Here is a 16,348-nt window from a genome sequence, read left to right as displayed (position 1 = left end):
ACCAAGTAACCCCATGTACCCAGTGCAAGAAAGTGTAAGCCTTTTTTTACCAACATAACCTTTGTTAAAAAAGTATAGCTGCCCTATCACATGCAATTGGAGTGTACCCGGGGGCACTGCAGTGGATCTCCTATGCTGTGCATCAGCAAATCCTCAAAGCTCCATGGTGTAAAAGCTGTTAAAGCTTGCCGCATTGGCTTCCCATCTGTGATTATTGCATTTCTTATGGATGTATACACATAGTGTTCACGCCATGCATTTCAACTTGCAATGTTTATCACCTTCTGTACCATGATGAGCTGTGCTGTATCTCGAAAATAATTCGCCGGAAGTGCGGACACCTGCTCATCGGGTTCATTGCTATGCTTCTCTGTCACCGCTGCTGGAGATATTTTAGTACGCAGCTTGCAGTAGTTTTGTATGCTTCCTGCATGGTTCTCATTTCACTGATAAGGATTCACTGGTTGCTTGCAATTTCTTCAAAAATTATCTGCTAAAGTATTCTTTTCTTTTAGATATTAAGGAGAAACATTAAGTGAGGGTAGTTTGGCATGTTGCACTTCTGCATTGCATTCGAAAGTCAGCAATTCTCAAAATGGTAACTTTTGTGGTCATTTCATTCTCTATCCTGTGCTAAGAGAGCTCAGATGTACAATAATATAATTGACTCTATGATGCCAGATTCACGTCGTCAGCACTACTGTTCTCCAGAAAGTTCAAGAAAGCGAGATTTGACCTTCGTTTGCTCCTCTAATAATGACCACTTTTTCTGGTAAACAAATGCACATAGTGTTTTGAGGGACTAGCGTTTCAGTCTCAGCTGGTTCAATATTTATCTTCAGTGTCCCTTTATGCTGGTGCTATGAGCCACAGCTGCTTAATGCATCCCTCGATGAAGGTTCCCATTTTCCCAGGCGGCCTTCTGCATACACCTGACAACTTATGTTTTTTCCTCTCTGCTGCAGTGCTGTGTATCCTGATCGCGCTGGTGATCTATCCGGCATGCTTCGCGGCTGAGATTGAGGAGAGCAACCGGCAGCTGTGGGAGTTCGGCTGGGCGTATGGCGTGGGCTGGGGCGCGGCCATCTTCCTGTTTGGCGCCATCCTGCTCCTGCTGTGCGATAAGGAGACCGAGGAGATCTACTACCGCGAGCGCGCACTGCCGCACGATGGGGCGGCGGACTCCAAGGCGTAGCCTCCGGGCGTCCGCCTGGGCAATGGACGCGCCGTCGCCGCCTGAATTTAACCCCACAGCGCGAGCGTGCCGAGGAAACGCCCAGGCGATCGTCGCCCGCAGTGCTCCACCTCAAGTCTGCCTCCTACTGACGATGATGCACCCCCATTGCCTCTGCCCCCTCTGCTCCGCTTATGGAGCGCTGAATGTGCAGGGAAGAGAGGACGACAACTGATTCTTCGCTGAGCGGACATTTGCATTTCGCTTGGCCTGTATTATACACGTCTTTCTGTACCTCCGGACCACAGCTGCTCATTCACAAAGCGCACATAGTGTGGATTTCAGAAAACGGCCTTGGGCTCCAAAGTGTCGGTAAGAAAAGTATTTGCCATGTGGCTCCATGAGCTCTGCCCGCACTTTCTAAGAGCTTTTCCACCATGTGGAACGAGAGCGCTCCTTCATATCAGACACAGTGCCTTTAGGGCTTCTTAAGGACTCTCAAATCAGAACAGAGGATATTGTGCACAGCTTGGAGACTGTTGCTTGCAGAAAGTGCAGAGTGTTTGCACCTCCCGCAAAAGTACAGGCACATATTAACCTCTAGCCATTTGAACTGTATCAATTATTTCACCAAATCGCTTTTTTTGGCACGTAAATCTAAACACCTTTAGCACGTCATCAGCATCGTTAAAAAATGTTGGGCAGCAACTACCTTGCTGCAGTTCTGCTGCATACAAAAGATATCAGCAATCATGAATATGAAATATCTTGTAGAGAACTTGAATTTGAGTGAATTTTGAGGCGTGCAGTCTACAGATTCAGCAATTCCTGGGCACCTGCAAAACCTCAGGAACATCTGAACTTGATTGCCTCTAGCATATTTAATTTCTTTTTCACAACTCTGGTTTGACGATGCATAAAAGCAGCATCTGCAATGAGTAGAACTTAGGCTAGGCCGAACGTTATCACCCAATTCTTGTGAGTGAAACTGCACTGTGTGCGTTTTGATCGAGTAGCTGTGGCTAGACGGTCTGAGTGAAAAAAAGCCTTGCAATTGCCTGGCCACATTGCCACCTGGTGATACCGTCGCGAAGAGTGCATTGAGCCACTCCAGCCTGCGAGACATTTGCTTGCTACTGCAAAGTTGTCCGGCAGCGCCAGCCTGCTGCTGCCGCTGCCTTCTTTGTGTGTGTTCGTGTGCATGATATCATTCCTCTTCCACTCCAAGCCTGCCATCATCAGCTGTGTCGGGGTGGATGACGGGATGTGGAAGTTGTTTTCTTTTTTTTTTTCCGGAAGGGCAACACTGTGCTGGGTACAACCGCACCACCTCAACATCTGCCTGCAAAGCCAAAAGAAAGGAAGCTGTTGCCGTGATTGCTTCATCAGATCTACTGCCACACCCCCACCACTGCCTATTCATCCGGGCAGTACAGGCTGGTTGATGATGCTTCCGTGGACTTCAAAACCATCATGGCACTGTAATGCATCGTAATTGTGCACCGCGGCTGCAAGTGCATGTCTGCTGTGACCCTGCACAACTCCAGGAAAAGTGCAAGACCAGCTTCCATGAGAAGCGTCGTGCAGACGACGCGGAGGCAGATTCCTTGCAGTCGCAATGCTCACTGTGGTGCGGTTGTCCTGTCGTGTCTCCAGATAATGAAGGTGGCCGCATTCTAGCAGTTTAGTTGAGTGAATGTTACCGTCGTCGCTTTGGATGTGTGCGTGGAACGTGGCACAAAGACGGAAGGAGTGGAAGCCTTGACGCTACTGGCTACATGCGAGAGTGCAAGTTGTACAATTTGTTGGATGTGCCGCACTGTATGCAAAGTGTAAGACATGATAGACGATGCCTTGAAACGCTGGTTTGTGGCGCATACACGGCCTCTAGGTTAAAACAGCACTCCTGTTTCACCCTCTGCGGATTAACCAAGCTCGGGTAGACTTCCGGGCATGCATTCTTGGCTGTGTTGTTTGTTTATATAGATAATCAACCTTGACCAAAAACCTACTGGCTGTAAATAAATTAAGAGATTACAAATTTAAGAACATCATGTTTTTTTTGTTTTTTTCACGAGCTATGGCAGGCCTTGCGTTGCTTGACATTGCCCGTTCAGCTCATGCAAGCTGCGTGTGTCTGGCTGGTGGATTCTGCTGCGCTAATTGTTAATTTTGAGACATTACAAATGAATTGGGGATCCTACTTGTTATGCAAGGTTAAAACAAATCAAGATAGAACCTTGTCTTGCTGGAACAGTCTTGCTGATCTCTTCTGGCCCAGGTCTTGTTTCTTCCGCAGTGGTCGTGTCACTTCTAAACCAGTTGTACATAACAACAGAGAGGTGTTCTATTCATTACTCTCGGTTCTTGTTAAACTGTTTGGTTAGCCTCGTGCTCCCCCCTAAACCCCATCCCAGCAGCAAAGCTGTAGGCAGCTGTAATGAATTTGAGCACTCTCTAAGGCACCTCCCTGCTTTATTTCTTTGTTCCAGAGATTATGAACTTTGTTTTCTTGTTCTTGCTTTATACCAGCAGCTCCAGACCCACATGCATGCACAGAACTGAGGTCCTGCCAGTGAAACTTGATTACTGACAAGAGTTGCAAGGGGCAAGGCTGCAACGCAATTTCTACGCACGAGCTTACAGCGGGCTTTCTTTTTGTTGATCAGTTGAGTGCACATAAATATGTAGTATACTTCTGTGTCTGGTTACCTTCATGGCAGCTGCAATGAGATATTGCCTGGTTTTCGGAAGCATGTATGCTTATTCTGTGTATAATGGATACTACTGTGTAATTTAGTCTGCCCAATTTTTTTTTTATTCATCATTCTCTACTTTTTATGGCAGTTTTCTTTATTTGGGGCGATAGGCAATCAGTGGATAAGTTCCTTGGATCTTTTAGGTGCAATTGTAATGTTTCATTTAATTGTGCATCCATTAAACTGTGCAAAACCATATTAATTTATAGTGTTTAACGTGGTGAAACTCCGTCTTCGGGTTTTTATGCTGTTTTAGACTTGTTTACTGTCGAGAAATGCATTTTGAAAACGCGCAGTAACAGTCCCAGATTCTTTAATAGAGAAAATCCTATCTTTGATGCTTAATCCTCATGCATCATTGGGCAGCTGGTAAGGCAGTTTATTTTTCTTCTTGCTTTTAGACACCTTAATTAATCAGGCTTGTACATCCTGCATCAATATCTACTCCTTACAGTTGACCATGAATTGCATTCTTATTTTGTAATTGTTTCTGGGTCCTTGCAGCTGTTGTTTGATGTTCTGCCCTTGATTATGTTGATGTCCCTGATCATTGACTGGGAATATCTAAGGTGTTTACCAGAATGTTAACAGCTTCCTGTGCAGTGGTATGATGGTGGGCATTTCACTAGTGGGCGTTTTCTTGAAACAGAACCTATGCAGAGCAGATGGCAGCCTCTTTTCTTTTTTACATTTCCAACATCCACGAAGACAGCTTGTGTGAATCAACCTGAACAGCACAGTGTGTGACAATGTTCAGTCATATATCTGTTATATTTTCTAGGAGAGGCTGTGCAGGACATTTGTCCCCAAGATTTCTTCTTATTCTAAGTTCTGTTGAAACGCTGTGAACTTGGTCCTCACTTGGCAAGTTAAGTAAAACCTCTCAACAAAACTGTCACTCTACTCCTTGCTTGACCTGCAATGTGAGCACATTGCAGGTTCCAATGTGTTTCACTTCTTTTTGATTTGACGCGTTCCAAAATGCTCACAACTGATTTGATGTAAAAATGGGAAATAAGCCAAGGGTGACTTTCAATGGAAATGCGTACACTTATTGAACTACTTGAAACTACAAGATTTTGTCTGTTGGAAAGGTTGGCACTGTTTGTGTGCCAGATAAATTCACACTGTTTGTCACTGCGTGCTCGCTTGTCACACCTGTGTCCGTGGGAGTTCCTTTCCGACACATGGTTCTGTGGGGTGTGTGTATGTGTGTGTGCGTGAGGGTTTTGCAGATACGGATTGTCGGTTGCCGTGGGCGAGGCATAAGAATGACATGTCATCGTGCAAGGGAAGGCATCGAGCATGGTAGAGTTTCTGGAATGCACGCGTCGCGGAAGGGTATTTCTCTGCTGACGCTTCCTCCAAGTTCCTCTCTACTAGAGTCCACTACCCTCTTCATACTCCGACATCCAAGCATACCTCCTCTCCTGTTATTATTTATCTAACTGTTTTTTTAAGGCCACTTCCCAAATCTGTCTAAACTTGACTATGTGATGAGCAAGCCTTCATGTGAGGAAGCTCGCTTCTTGATGTTCCGTTTGCACTTTTGTTTGAGAAAGAACGCAACCTTGGTGTAGCATGTAGTAGCAGTAAAGACAAAGGTTTTTAAAAGGCAAGGTGGCTCAACGCTATATTTTGCCAGCCTTTGTCTTGGTCATATTGTTTATTTATTGTGGTCATCTAGATAAAGGGCACAATTTGTACCTGGCTCTTTTTGTGTGCCTCAGTTACATGTTTAGCCAATTGCAGGCACAACAGCTCTATAATGTAATTGAAGCGGACACTTTGGCTAGTTGATCTTTCATTATTCAACACAAAAGGGCAGCAGGGCACGGACCCAAGGCAAGGACCACCGTGCTTCGACATTACGGGAGACCCTGCGACAAAGTGGGTGTCTAATTTGTTAATTTGTGTTCTTAGGAAGGTTAGGATTAAGGGGCAGCTTTGCTGTGGACATCCTGTCTCATTTGATGTGAACGCTTGAACTATCCTACAGCTATGAAGCCTGGCTGAGCCCAGAGTTGTCTAGCTTCAGTGATTTAAATGAGAATTGGCATATTCCAGCACGAAGTGGTCGGCAAAGGTGTTCCACTTGAGTAGCATCAAGAAAGTGTGGTAACTTCTTTTGAATGGTAATGGCTTTTGCATGTTGTAACTCTTCCCCTCTGCTCTCATCTTGTAGTTTTTTGTTTTTTTTGTCCATCTGAGTGCTCCCTCGTATGTTTGGTTGAGGGAATCGCCAAGGACAGATGGCCTATTCTCTGGCAGCTAGTCTATTCGATTATTATTTTACCGTCCTTTCATACATTGTGACTTGCATACTCGCATTCAATATTGCAGACATTGTGCTCAACGTCTGATTTCTAGAAGCCAGGCTTAAGACAATGCAACATGGCACACCCTTAACTGACAAAGAACTTGAGGATGGTGCCAGTCCCATTTCTGTTTCTTTCGTCACCCTCTACGCTCGCAGATGCAGGTTGTCAATGTATTACTACTTGGTTAGGGTCGGAAGCACAGGAAAGTTGTACCGAGTGTGTTGGGGTTTATTATCTCTTGCCAAGCTTGAGATTTGTGAAAAAACAAGGAGCCCTCAAAAAGGGTAATCCAAGGGGTTAGTGTGTTAATGCTGTAAGAAAGTGTGGCGTGTATTTATTATGCAGTAAGCCTGTCTTGCGTGTAGTTGCACCACAGCAGCTGCACTGATGGGTTCATACAGTGTCCCATGTGCTTTTGAAAGAATGTGCTCTGTTATGTATGTTCTTGTATGTACAAAACAGGCAAGTGTGGCCGGGTTCTTTTGTGCCTCATGAATGTGTATGCAATCAAAATTTTAATGGAACATGACTCTGTTTGAAAATTTAAAATGTTATAGATAAGGTGTCGCTGTTTTGTAGTGGCACAAATTGTTGGCAGAGGCCGACGACTGTTTTTCTGTGTTCTTCATATGTTTTTGAGAAAATTAACTAATTGCTTACTTTTGTCTGCAGATATGTTGGACATGAAATTTTGTGCTGCTGAATCGTTGATTGACGTTCACATGGCAGTTGTCAGTCCTTGCATTTAATTATACAACTCTGTTATTGCTTTCTCGGGGTCTGAGCCGCCTTGTTTTTGGCATGACATAAGAGGCGAAGGAGGAGGGAGGAAGCTCCCGAGTCACTGTCCTAGAAATGTGAATGTTGAAACCACTGCCAAACTGTGTCCCTTCAGTGTGGATGGACACAGTCTGTTACGGAGTTTTGGTTCGAGTCATACTATGTCTACATCCTTTTCCTTGCATTCTCCATGAACACGTGTATCTTTCTTTGTTGTTTTGTGAATGGGTGTGCGTATGTTGAACCCCATAGGTTACGCTGCATGGTTTTCACACATCGGCATCTGTGAACGCTTTGCACCGTGTGCGTGTGCTGTGCATTTTGCATTCTGCTGTTCCGTAGGTGTTGTGGCATGGTTGCCAGCACATTTCTGTCATGTGAATGTGGCGCTTACACTGACATCTGCACGTGACTTTTATTAAGCATGTGCGACCATTGACAAGTGGAAGTGCTCGTTCTAGCGTTTCACCCTTAGGTGAGTGATTTGCAAAGCAAACTTAAATTGGAAAATTGGAAAACGTCATTTGTAGATAGAGCTGGTGTATGCTCTTTCTCTTCGTTCTTTATGTTATAGTGTCATGTGCACTGCGTGTTGTTATGCCTATTTATGCAGTCAAGTCAGTAAGTGGGTTTTCACAAAGTTGCATCCTAAACTTCTCGGACTTTGATTCCTTGCTTCAATGCTTTTTATGTGCGTTTATTTTATTAAGTCAAGCAAAATTTTCTGCTCACTTAACTGTTTCTCTCGACTAAAGTAATAAACAATTCACTGGATTACAATAGATCACTTGCAAGAAAGTGACTGTAGCAGAGCGCATGTAGGTTTATGTGCATTGGTACTTTGCCAGACAATCAATGCACTAAAATAGGTAGTAACATAAGAAGAAGACTGAAATTAAATGGTGTGTTTGTATTATGTCTGCTGAGTTCACTGTTGCCATTCTTATGGGACTTGCTGCTTTCATTGCATCACTACGTGAACAACTCTTCTTTTCCCTTCAAGACAAGAGCTTGAAATGGCATTTAATTTTCCACACTTTTGCAGTTTATAGGCTTCCTTATACTGCATATTTCAGTCATGTTATTTAGCACTGAAGGAAGATAACTGGACAGATCGTTATTATTTTGCTTTATTCTAACTTGTCTTTACATACTCTTCAGTGTGCACTCATTAGTACCGTGTAGTACAGTGGAACCCTGTTAATGAACAAAATGAAAAGACAAGAAAAGTAGTTAAAATGCTAATTTATGCTGGGAAATGTGATTCAAGCACATGATCCAAACACTGTATCTGCAAAGTTCTCTACCACGATTGTACATAAACCAGGAAAGTCCTACGATTTGGAGAAATGTCGAAAAAAGTTTGCATTGTCTGCCACACCGTATGTGCATGCGTCCCTTCATGCGCTGCCATATTCGTAGCTCTCACCTCGCTCATCTCTGCACCATAGTTGAGGTTACCTACCACGTTTTTTGCACCAGTTTTCATTCCCTTGATGCTTGGCAATAGAATTGTACTTCAATGTCATTAACATGACCCGCCTCGGCTTTGGTCAGCCGCGTTGCACTACTTTGTATGGGAATTGCAAAAAAGCCTTCTGACGAGGTCACCACGAAACTAGCCCATTACATGTTTTGCAGCTATGGTTTTCCTTTTCTTTCTTTATTTAGGTTTATAGAGCCTTGCATATTCGCGCAGTGATGGTTGTCAGAAGTTGCCGGGGAGGTTAGGAGATTTACTATTTAGCACAGTTTATAGACTGTGACAAGTCATGAATGCAGGGGACACTCCTCCCATTAAAGACACCTTCGTCTGCTGTCTTAACTATGTACCTGCTTCTGTGGTTCAGCAACTGTGGCTAAGCCTGTTGCCCTCAGGTGTAACAGGGACTTCTTTGCCTTCAGCACTGTTGACGTCAACATTGAGATGTGGTCATTTGAAAAAGTGGTCTGTCATTGGCATATGCTGTCACAGTCAAGATCGTCATCTCTCTACACTACAACAGAAAAATGCATGCTAGTGCATGTCACCTAGAAGGCAAACATGTCACCTAGAAGGCAAACATGTCACCTAGAAGGCAAAAAAAAAAAAAACCTAAGCGTCAAGTACATGGCAAAAGAAATGCGTGTGACAGCTACTTGTGAGTCTCGGAAAGTGGCCAATCCTTTCTCATCAGCGTGCAGCAAAAGGAAATGGTCTATGTATTGATGAGGAAACCTAATTTGCTGGTCAAGCAACAAATCTCTGACAAAGATTAGCTTATATGACGCTCAGACATACTGCAAGAGGGTGAATGAATTAGGGCAATTGTCTAGTGAGCCGTTAACAGTTCTCTTCGAAGGGTATTCGACACTGCACTCTTGACCGGTCACTGGCCATATGGAATGCTAGCAACAAGGGAGGTTCAGTTTTGCTGCATGCTTATGCCTACTAAGGAACACATCGGCATGTTGTATATGGGCTAACATGATACTGGTGTGTCATTTGTTCTGCCTTAAAAAAAAAAAAATGTCCGCAAGCTTCTTGTGTGCAACATCAAAGGACTGCGGCAGCTGCCATTCTTGAATCTATTTTTAATTTTTCCCATCAATATTTAAAAACATATATGAACTCTGTAGAATAACCTTCTGAGGGTGTCTTTGTGTGAGTTGCAGCCATTTCAAATGTTAGTGTAGGTTGGTCCTATTTTTCCTTTTTTCCTTCCGTCCGAGTACTTAGATGCCCTACTTTAATTATAGGGGGTAATCTTGTATTGTAAAAAAGAAAGAAAGAAATAGGTCTTGGTTAAAAACCTCATTTCTTTTTCTTTGTAAATAAGAAGCCAAACACTTGCCAGTTGCTTTTGCTCGTGATGAGTGAAGGCACGGTACAATGGTATAGCATGCTGCTAGGCTACCCTTGTGATGATGTAGGGTTGTGCATTTTAGTATCCTCGTTTTGGTTTGTTTTTTGCATGTTTAACCTTCTCTTTTAATGCTGCTGTGCGGCATAGCTGCAGTAGGTGGGCAGTCAGTTTCTAATTCAAGTTGTCGCAGGGGCTGAAAAATAAATTCGCCTGCATTTTTTTTTTCATTTTACCAGGTATAGGATTGACTTTTGAAGCTCAGAAAGAAGAAACAAAGAATTGTGTTTGTAAATATATCTAGCTGGGCAAGATTCAAGGAGAACAGCTCTAGTTGCGTTTCAGTACCATTTAGTTTTAAAACTACATGCCACAGCGGTTGTATCTCAGAATAGGAATTTCTTGTTTTTCCCAAGCTAAACTGGAATCTTGCCTGCTCTGTAAAAAACTGCCCAAATGTTGCATCATGCAGGCAGGCTAGTATAGATGGCTGTCCTGGCTGAACTGCATCCATGTTTGTGCTCGAATTTCTCTACAAAGGTGGCATTTGGCAGTGCACTTTTGTTTAAGGCTGCATTTTGCTGCAGTGTTTGCCCGTTTTATCGAGAAGGAATCCCAATGTTTCTGTCGTCCTGCTACAATGCTGAACAAAACAATTTCTCTTTTTTGTTTTCATTGAAGAGAATACTAGTAACATTATCTGTCACTAGAACTTTGACAGTGCTCCACACGCTGTCATCTCTTCAATAGGTGTATCGCCCTCTTGGGACAGAGGGTGCCACCATCTTTACCAATCCAAAAAACTCTTTTTCTAGTCTGCCATACCTTTGTGTACACCCAATTAGTTATGAATGAAACGGGCACATACGGCTCTCTAACATTACAATAAACAAAATGTGGTTCCAAATACCACTCTGTGTCAAATTTGGGTACAAATGAACAAAGCAGTGGTCTAACTTAAAACATTGTCACTGCCTATCTGCCTGAGCGATGCAGCATTCAGTATTTGCAAGTGCAGTATGTTCGTACAGGCTCTAAAGAAAGGTAAGAATACATCCTGAAGCTTTTCTGTTGAAAGATCAGCATTGCAGTTAAAAAAATGCCAAGTTTGTGTGCTGCGACGTCAATCTCTCTCCTCTGAAAGAGTGCTGTCTGAACAAAATCTCAGGAAGCAGACATGGAATTTCCCTGTGGTAGACATTTCACCCACACACTTTCATCTGTGGCTTTCATGTGTGAAAGTTGCTTTGCGGTGTAATTGGTGAAAGGAGAAAATTGCAAAAAAAAATGAAAACAAAGTATTCAGCCTGTGCAAAGAGGCTTGCATATATATGTACGTTCATCTCTCCGAGTGTTTATAGAACTTTTTGTCGGGCTTTGTCGCCAGTGGCAAAAATGTTACTGCCGATACTTTCGTGTGCGATCCGTTTGTAGGCGCAACTCCTGTGTGTGCAAGAGTTTGCAAATATTTTCATTGCATTTGCGGTAGAGCTCGTTTACTACCATCTCTCTTTAATATTCTTGCCTAAAGGTTATTATTGTCAACAATCTTCTACAGTAGCCTCAGTTCACAGGCCCCCTCTGATTTCTTTATTTTGCTTTAGTTGCTGAACTCGGTTCAGTAGTGCAACTCGTACAATGCGGTTTGTTTTTTGGAGAGATCAAATAAAAGTTACATTTTCAACTGTTCGCTTGTGTCCGTGTCATTTGAGTTTTGCTGTGCATAGAAGTATATGCCTGTGTAGCGTGCACTTCGTTAAAGTTCACATAAGGCCTTTATGCACGGTAGACATTCAGTGGCTGCCACATTCAACACACTCAACACACATTCTATGTTCACTACATGGTTAGTGCAATTACCACACATCGTTAGTCCACCTGATTGAAAAGCATAGTCATATAGAGCGTGGTCAATCTGTAACACCAGTTTGTGGTGCATCTGCAAACAACCATCCATTTCATTCGCTCAGCCACTAGCGGCTGTAGTACAGCTTTAATTTAGTGTCTTGCTCTTCCTTCATGTCGGCAGTGAAATTTCATTATGTTGAAGTCGGCAATAAACGCTTCATTATAGCGAGGCTAGAAATACATGGAAAATACACGGTATTCTCTGAACACCATGTTATGAAAGGCAAAACAATTCATTTCTTCAAGGATTTCATTGCATTGCAGTTTGTTCAACTGAGATTTTTAACTGTATGGCTGAATCTGGTTGAGGTCCTTCAAAGTGAATGCCGAGACATTTCATGAAGCATCCTGGAGAGCACAAAGTTACACTTCACTCTTAATTTTCCATCAAGTACTTTATAAGGGTCGTATAATAGCAGCAAATATAGCAGCAACATCAGCAAATTTTATAATATACACAAACTAATCTGTAAACTAGAAAGTGAACCCTTTATCTGTGTTGCATTTTATGAGATTGTTAGTTGGAGCAGCCAGCATAGATTAATGAACTGCATTTCCCTATTTTATTCAAGTTTGTTGTTTGTTGATTGTGTGTCGGGGAACTAGCTCAAACATGAGTAACACAAGTAAAACAGTGAGAGATGCAGTAGAATTTTATACCACCCATTCAAAAAATAGTTGGAGTGTGCAGTTTGTATATGAGCATCTTCTGTGAGAGAAGCCTGTCTACAATGAATAGGGCTGATGGTCTGGCCTGTGCCAGTAGTTTGTCTTAGATATATTTAGTCAAATGCAAAATATAGTTTCCCTATAGCTTACTTATATTTTTTTCCCTGCAAAGCTTTCCAATTTCGCATCCCTAATGTTCTTTGTGAAATTGGAAAGCTTTGTAGGGAAAAAATATAAGTAACCCAACAGGATCTAGGGGCAGCGATCACAACATCCTCGAAATCACTGTTAAAGCAGGGCCATGCAAATCTAAGGGCAAACAACTCAAAATTGCAGACTGGAACAAACTCAAGTTTGCAAGAAAAATTATAATACTGTCAGACATTGTGAACTGGAGCACACAACTTAAGCAGGATGTTAACGCAGCCACACAAGTAATCCCCCGGGACGCGCAAATGGAACAGGTAGACAGTAAACTCCTACATATGTGGGAAGCTAAAGAAGGTCTCTCGAGGAGATTGAAAACTCAGAGACACAACAGGACACTCAGACGCAGGCTGGCCCTGCTTAACAGAGATATATACACAGCTCTGTAACCAACAATGGGAAGCAACATGCACCAATATGGATAATCAATTAGGTTTGTCCAGAACATGGAACTTCCTCAGGCAGCTTTTGAATCCTGAGGAAAGTAAAGCCACGTACAGACAAAACAAACAAAATCTTACATGCATATGACAAAATTGAAGCAGCTCTTATCGATGAGATAGCCGCAAGATATTTATCTCGGGCTAAGCCAACAATTCACCCAGATTACACAGTCACCAAAAACAGACAATTAGACGAGGAGATTAGCGAGACGGAATTGAGAGCAGCTCTACAAAAGCTTAACACTACTTCCGCGCCGGGACTGGACGGAATAACAAACAGGGCAATCCAAAATCTCGATCATGCCTGTCTAGAAAAACTTAGCAAGTATATGAATGAATGCTGGCAATCCGTACAATACCACAACAATGGAAAACGGCCCAGATTATTCTAATACCTAAACAAGGCAAGCGGCTACAGTTGGAGAACCTGAGACCCATTTCACTCACGTCCTGTGTGGGCAAGCTCATGGAGCACGTTGTTCTAACGAGACTGACCAACTATCTCGAGGATAACGACGTTCTCCCCCCTACAATGTTGGGCTTCCGGAGAAATTTGTCCACACAGGATGCAATGCTCCAACTTAAGCATCCCGCATTTCGATGGGGGCGAAATGCGAAAACACCTGTGTGCTTAGATTTAGGTGCACGTTAAAGAACCCCAGGTGGTCAAAATTTCCGGAGTCCTCCACTACGGCGTGCCTCATAATCAGAAAGTGCTTTTGGCATGTAAAACCCCAAATATTATTATTATTATTAACTTAAGCATCAAATTATAGATAACACTAGTTGGAACACCAAAGCTACCCTAGGATTGGACCTAAAGAAAGCTTTTGACAGTGTTACCCACGAAACAATACTAAACAGAATAAAAGAGCTAGGCCTAGGCCAGCGAGTATACAGTTATATACGAGACTTCCTTACTAACAGAAAGGCACACATTAAGATAGGAGACCTTAACTCTGAAGAACTACAGATTGGAAGTGTAGGTACGCCCCCAGGTTCAGTAATATGTTACGTAGGAAGACACCGACGAAAAGCTATTTACAAGTATATTTACAAGGCTACAAGGCAATACGCTGCGCTTGGCCAAGAGGCAACAGCTCGCGCTAGCTTCTAATCGTCGTCGTCGTCGTCGTCTTCACACTGCTCGCCTTTCGTGATCGCACATATTGTGCCGTAGCACTACCCCCGGCGGCAAAAGCGCCGTCCCGGAGCGACTAAAGATCGGACTCGGAAGCAGTGTAGTAGGCCTTGAGCCTACTGACGTGTACGACATCACTAGATGCCAGAGGAGAGGACGAGGTTGAACCCACAGGAGCAATTTCGTAAGTCACAGGCGTCACCTGGCGCAGCACGCGGTAGGGCCCTGTGTATCGCGACAGGAGCTTCTCGGAAAGTCCGACGTGACGAGTGGGCGACCACAGAAGCACGAGCGCCCCAGGCAAAAACTGTACGTCACGATGGCGGGCGTTGTACTGGCACTGCTGAGTGGTTTGTGAGGCCGTCAGTCGAGCACGGGCAAGCTGGCGTGCATGGTCGGCGAGGGCGATGGCGTCGCGCGCATACTCGCTTGTGGAGACCGCAGCAGCAGGAAGTGCCGTGTCTAAGGGCAAGGTAGGTTCGCGACCGTACAGTAGATAAAAGGGAGAAAATCCAGCGGTGTCATGCCGGGAAGAATTGTACGCAAATGTTACGTAAGGAAGGGCAATGTCCCAGTCGTGGTGGTCCGTGGAAACGTACTTGGCCAGCATATCGGTAAGAGTACGGTTTAACCGCTCTGTCAGGCCATTGGTTTGAGGATGGCATGAGGTAGTCAGTTTGTGTTGAATGGAGCAGGAACGCAAAATGTCAGCGATAACTTTCGAGAGAAAGTTTCGACCACGGTCAGTAAGGAGCTGTCGCGGGGCGCCATGAAGCAAGATAATGTCACGCAAGAGAAAGTCCGCGACCTCAGTGGCGCAACTGGTAGGGAGAGCCCGAGTGATAGCGTATCGGGTGGCGTAATCAGTCGCGACGGCTACCCATTTGTTCCCAGAGGATGACGTGGGAAAGGGACCGAGGAGGTCTAATCCAACACGAAAGAACGGTTCCACGGGGATGGTGATCGGCTGGAGATGACCGGCAGGTAGCACCTGAGGTGTTTTCCGACGCTGGCAGGGATCACAGGCAGCAACATAGCGTCGAACGGAGCGAGCGAGACCAGGCCAATAGAAGCGGCAGCGGACGCGGTCGTACGTGCGGGTTACCCCAAGATGTCCTGCAGTGGGTGCGTCATGCATCTCAAAGAGCACAGTCTGTCGTAGCTGTTTTGGCACGACAAGAAGAAGGTCAGAGCCGTCAGGGAGGAAGTTCCTTCGATACAGAATGCCGCCCTGGAGGACATATCGGCGAACGGATGCGTCGGTAGGTGTAGAGCGCAGACGCTCGATAAGTGCTCGCAGCGATAGGTCTCGGTACTGCTCATCGGCGATGTTAGCGAAGGCAGACACAGAGAAAATGCCGTTGGCGCTACTACTGTCGGCGTCGTCAGGCTCGTCGACCGGATAGCGAGACAGGCAGTCAGCGTCCTTGTGTAGTCGGCCAGATTTATAGGTGACAGTATACGAATATTCTTGGAGGCGTAAGGCCCAGCGACCAAGTCTTCCTGTAGGATCTTTCAGTGAGCATAACCAGCAAAGCGCGTGATGGTCGGTGACAACGGAAAAGGATCGGCCATATAAGTATGGGCGGAATTTCGCAACCGCCCAAACTAGGGCCAGACACTCACGCTCAGTGATGGAATAGTTGCGCTCCGCGGGTGAGAGGAGCCTGCTGGCGTAAGCGATAACCCGGTCGTGGCCACGCTGGCGTTGTGCCAGTACCGCGCCAATTCCGTGACCGCTGGCATCAGTACGGACTGCGGTAGGCGCAGAAGGATCGAAATGGGCCAGAACCGGAGGCGTTGTGAGAATGTCGATTAGATGTGAGAATGCAGAGGCCTCGTTATCGCCCCACTGGAAAGGGGCGTCCTTTTTCAAAAGCTCGGTTAGTGGTCGTGCTATGGCGGCGAAATTTCTCACGAAACGGCGGAAGTACGAACAAAGGCCGATGAAGCTGCGCACATCCTTGACACACTTCGGAACAGGGAAGTGCGCAACAGCATGGATCTTGCCTGGGTCCGGTTGCACTCCGTTCGCGTCAACGAGATGTCCAAGGACGGTAATCTGGCGACGGCCGAATTGGCACTTGGATGCGTTGAGTTGCA

The 16,348-nt window shown here is 44.7% G+C and overlaps 1 protein-coding gene across 3 annotated transcripts in view; it reads left to right on the top strand.

The window, feature by feature from the left end:
- The window catches only part of LOC142576313 (transmembrane protein 47), a 114,297-nt gene extending 102,731 nt beyond the window's left edge, over positions 1 to 11,566 (top strand). For all 3 annotated transcript variants that reach the window (XM_075686392.1, XM_075686393.1, XM_075686391.1), the window contains one exon: positions 966 to 11,566. In XM_075686392.1, coding sequence (XP_075542507.1) covers positions 966 to 1,195 — 230 coding nt within the window. In that variant the 3' untranslated portion in view covers positions 1,196 to 11,566. The remainder of the gene's footprint in view (positions 1 to 965) is intronic.
- Positions 11,567 to 16,348: the final 4,782 nt, after the last annotated feature.

This window comes from Dermacentor variabilis, chromosome 3 (genome assembly GCF_050947875.1).
Source record: "Dermacentor variabilis isolate Ectoservices chromosome 3, ASM5094787v1, whole genome shotgun sequence".
Classification (NCBI taxonomy): domain Eukaryota; kingdom Metazoa; phylum Arthropoda; class Arachnida; order Ixodida; family Ixodidae; genus Dermacentor; species Dermacentor variabilis.
This window is presented reverse-complemented; position numbering and strand designations above follow the sequence as displayed.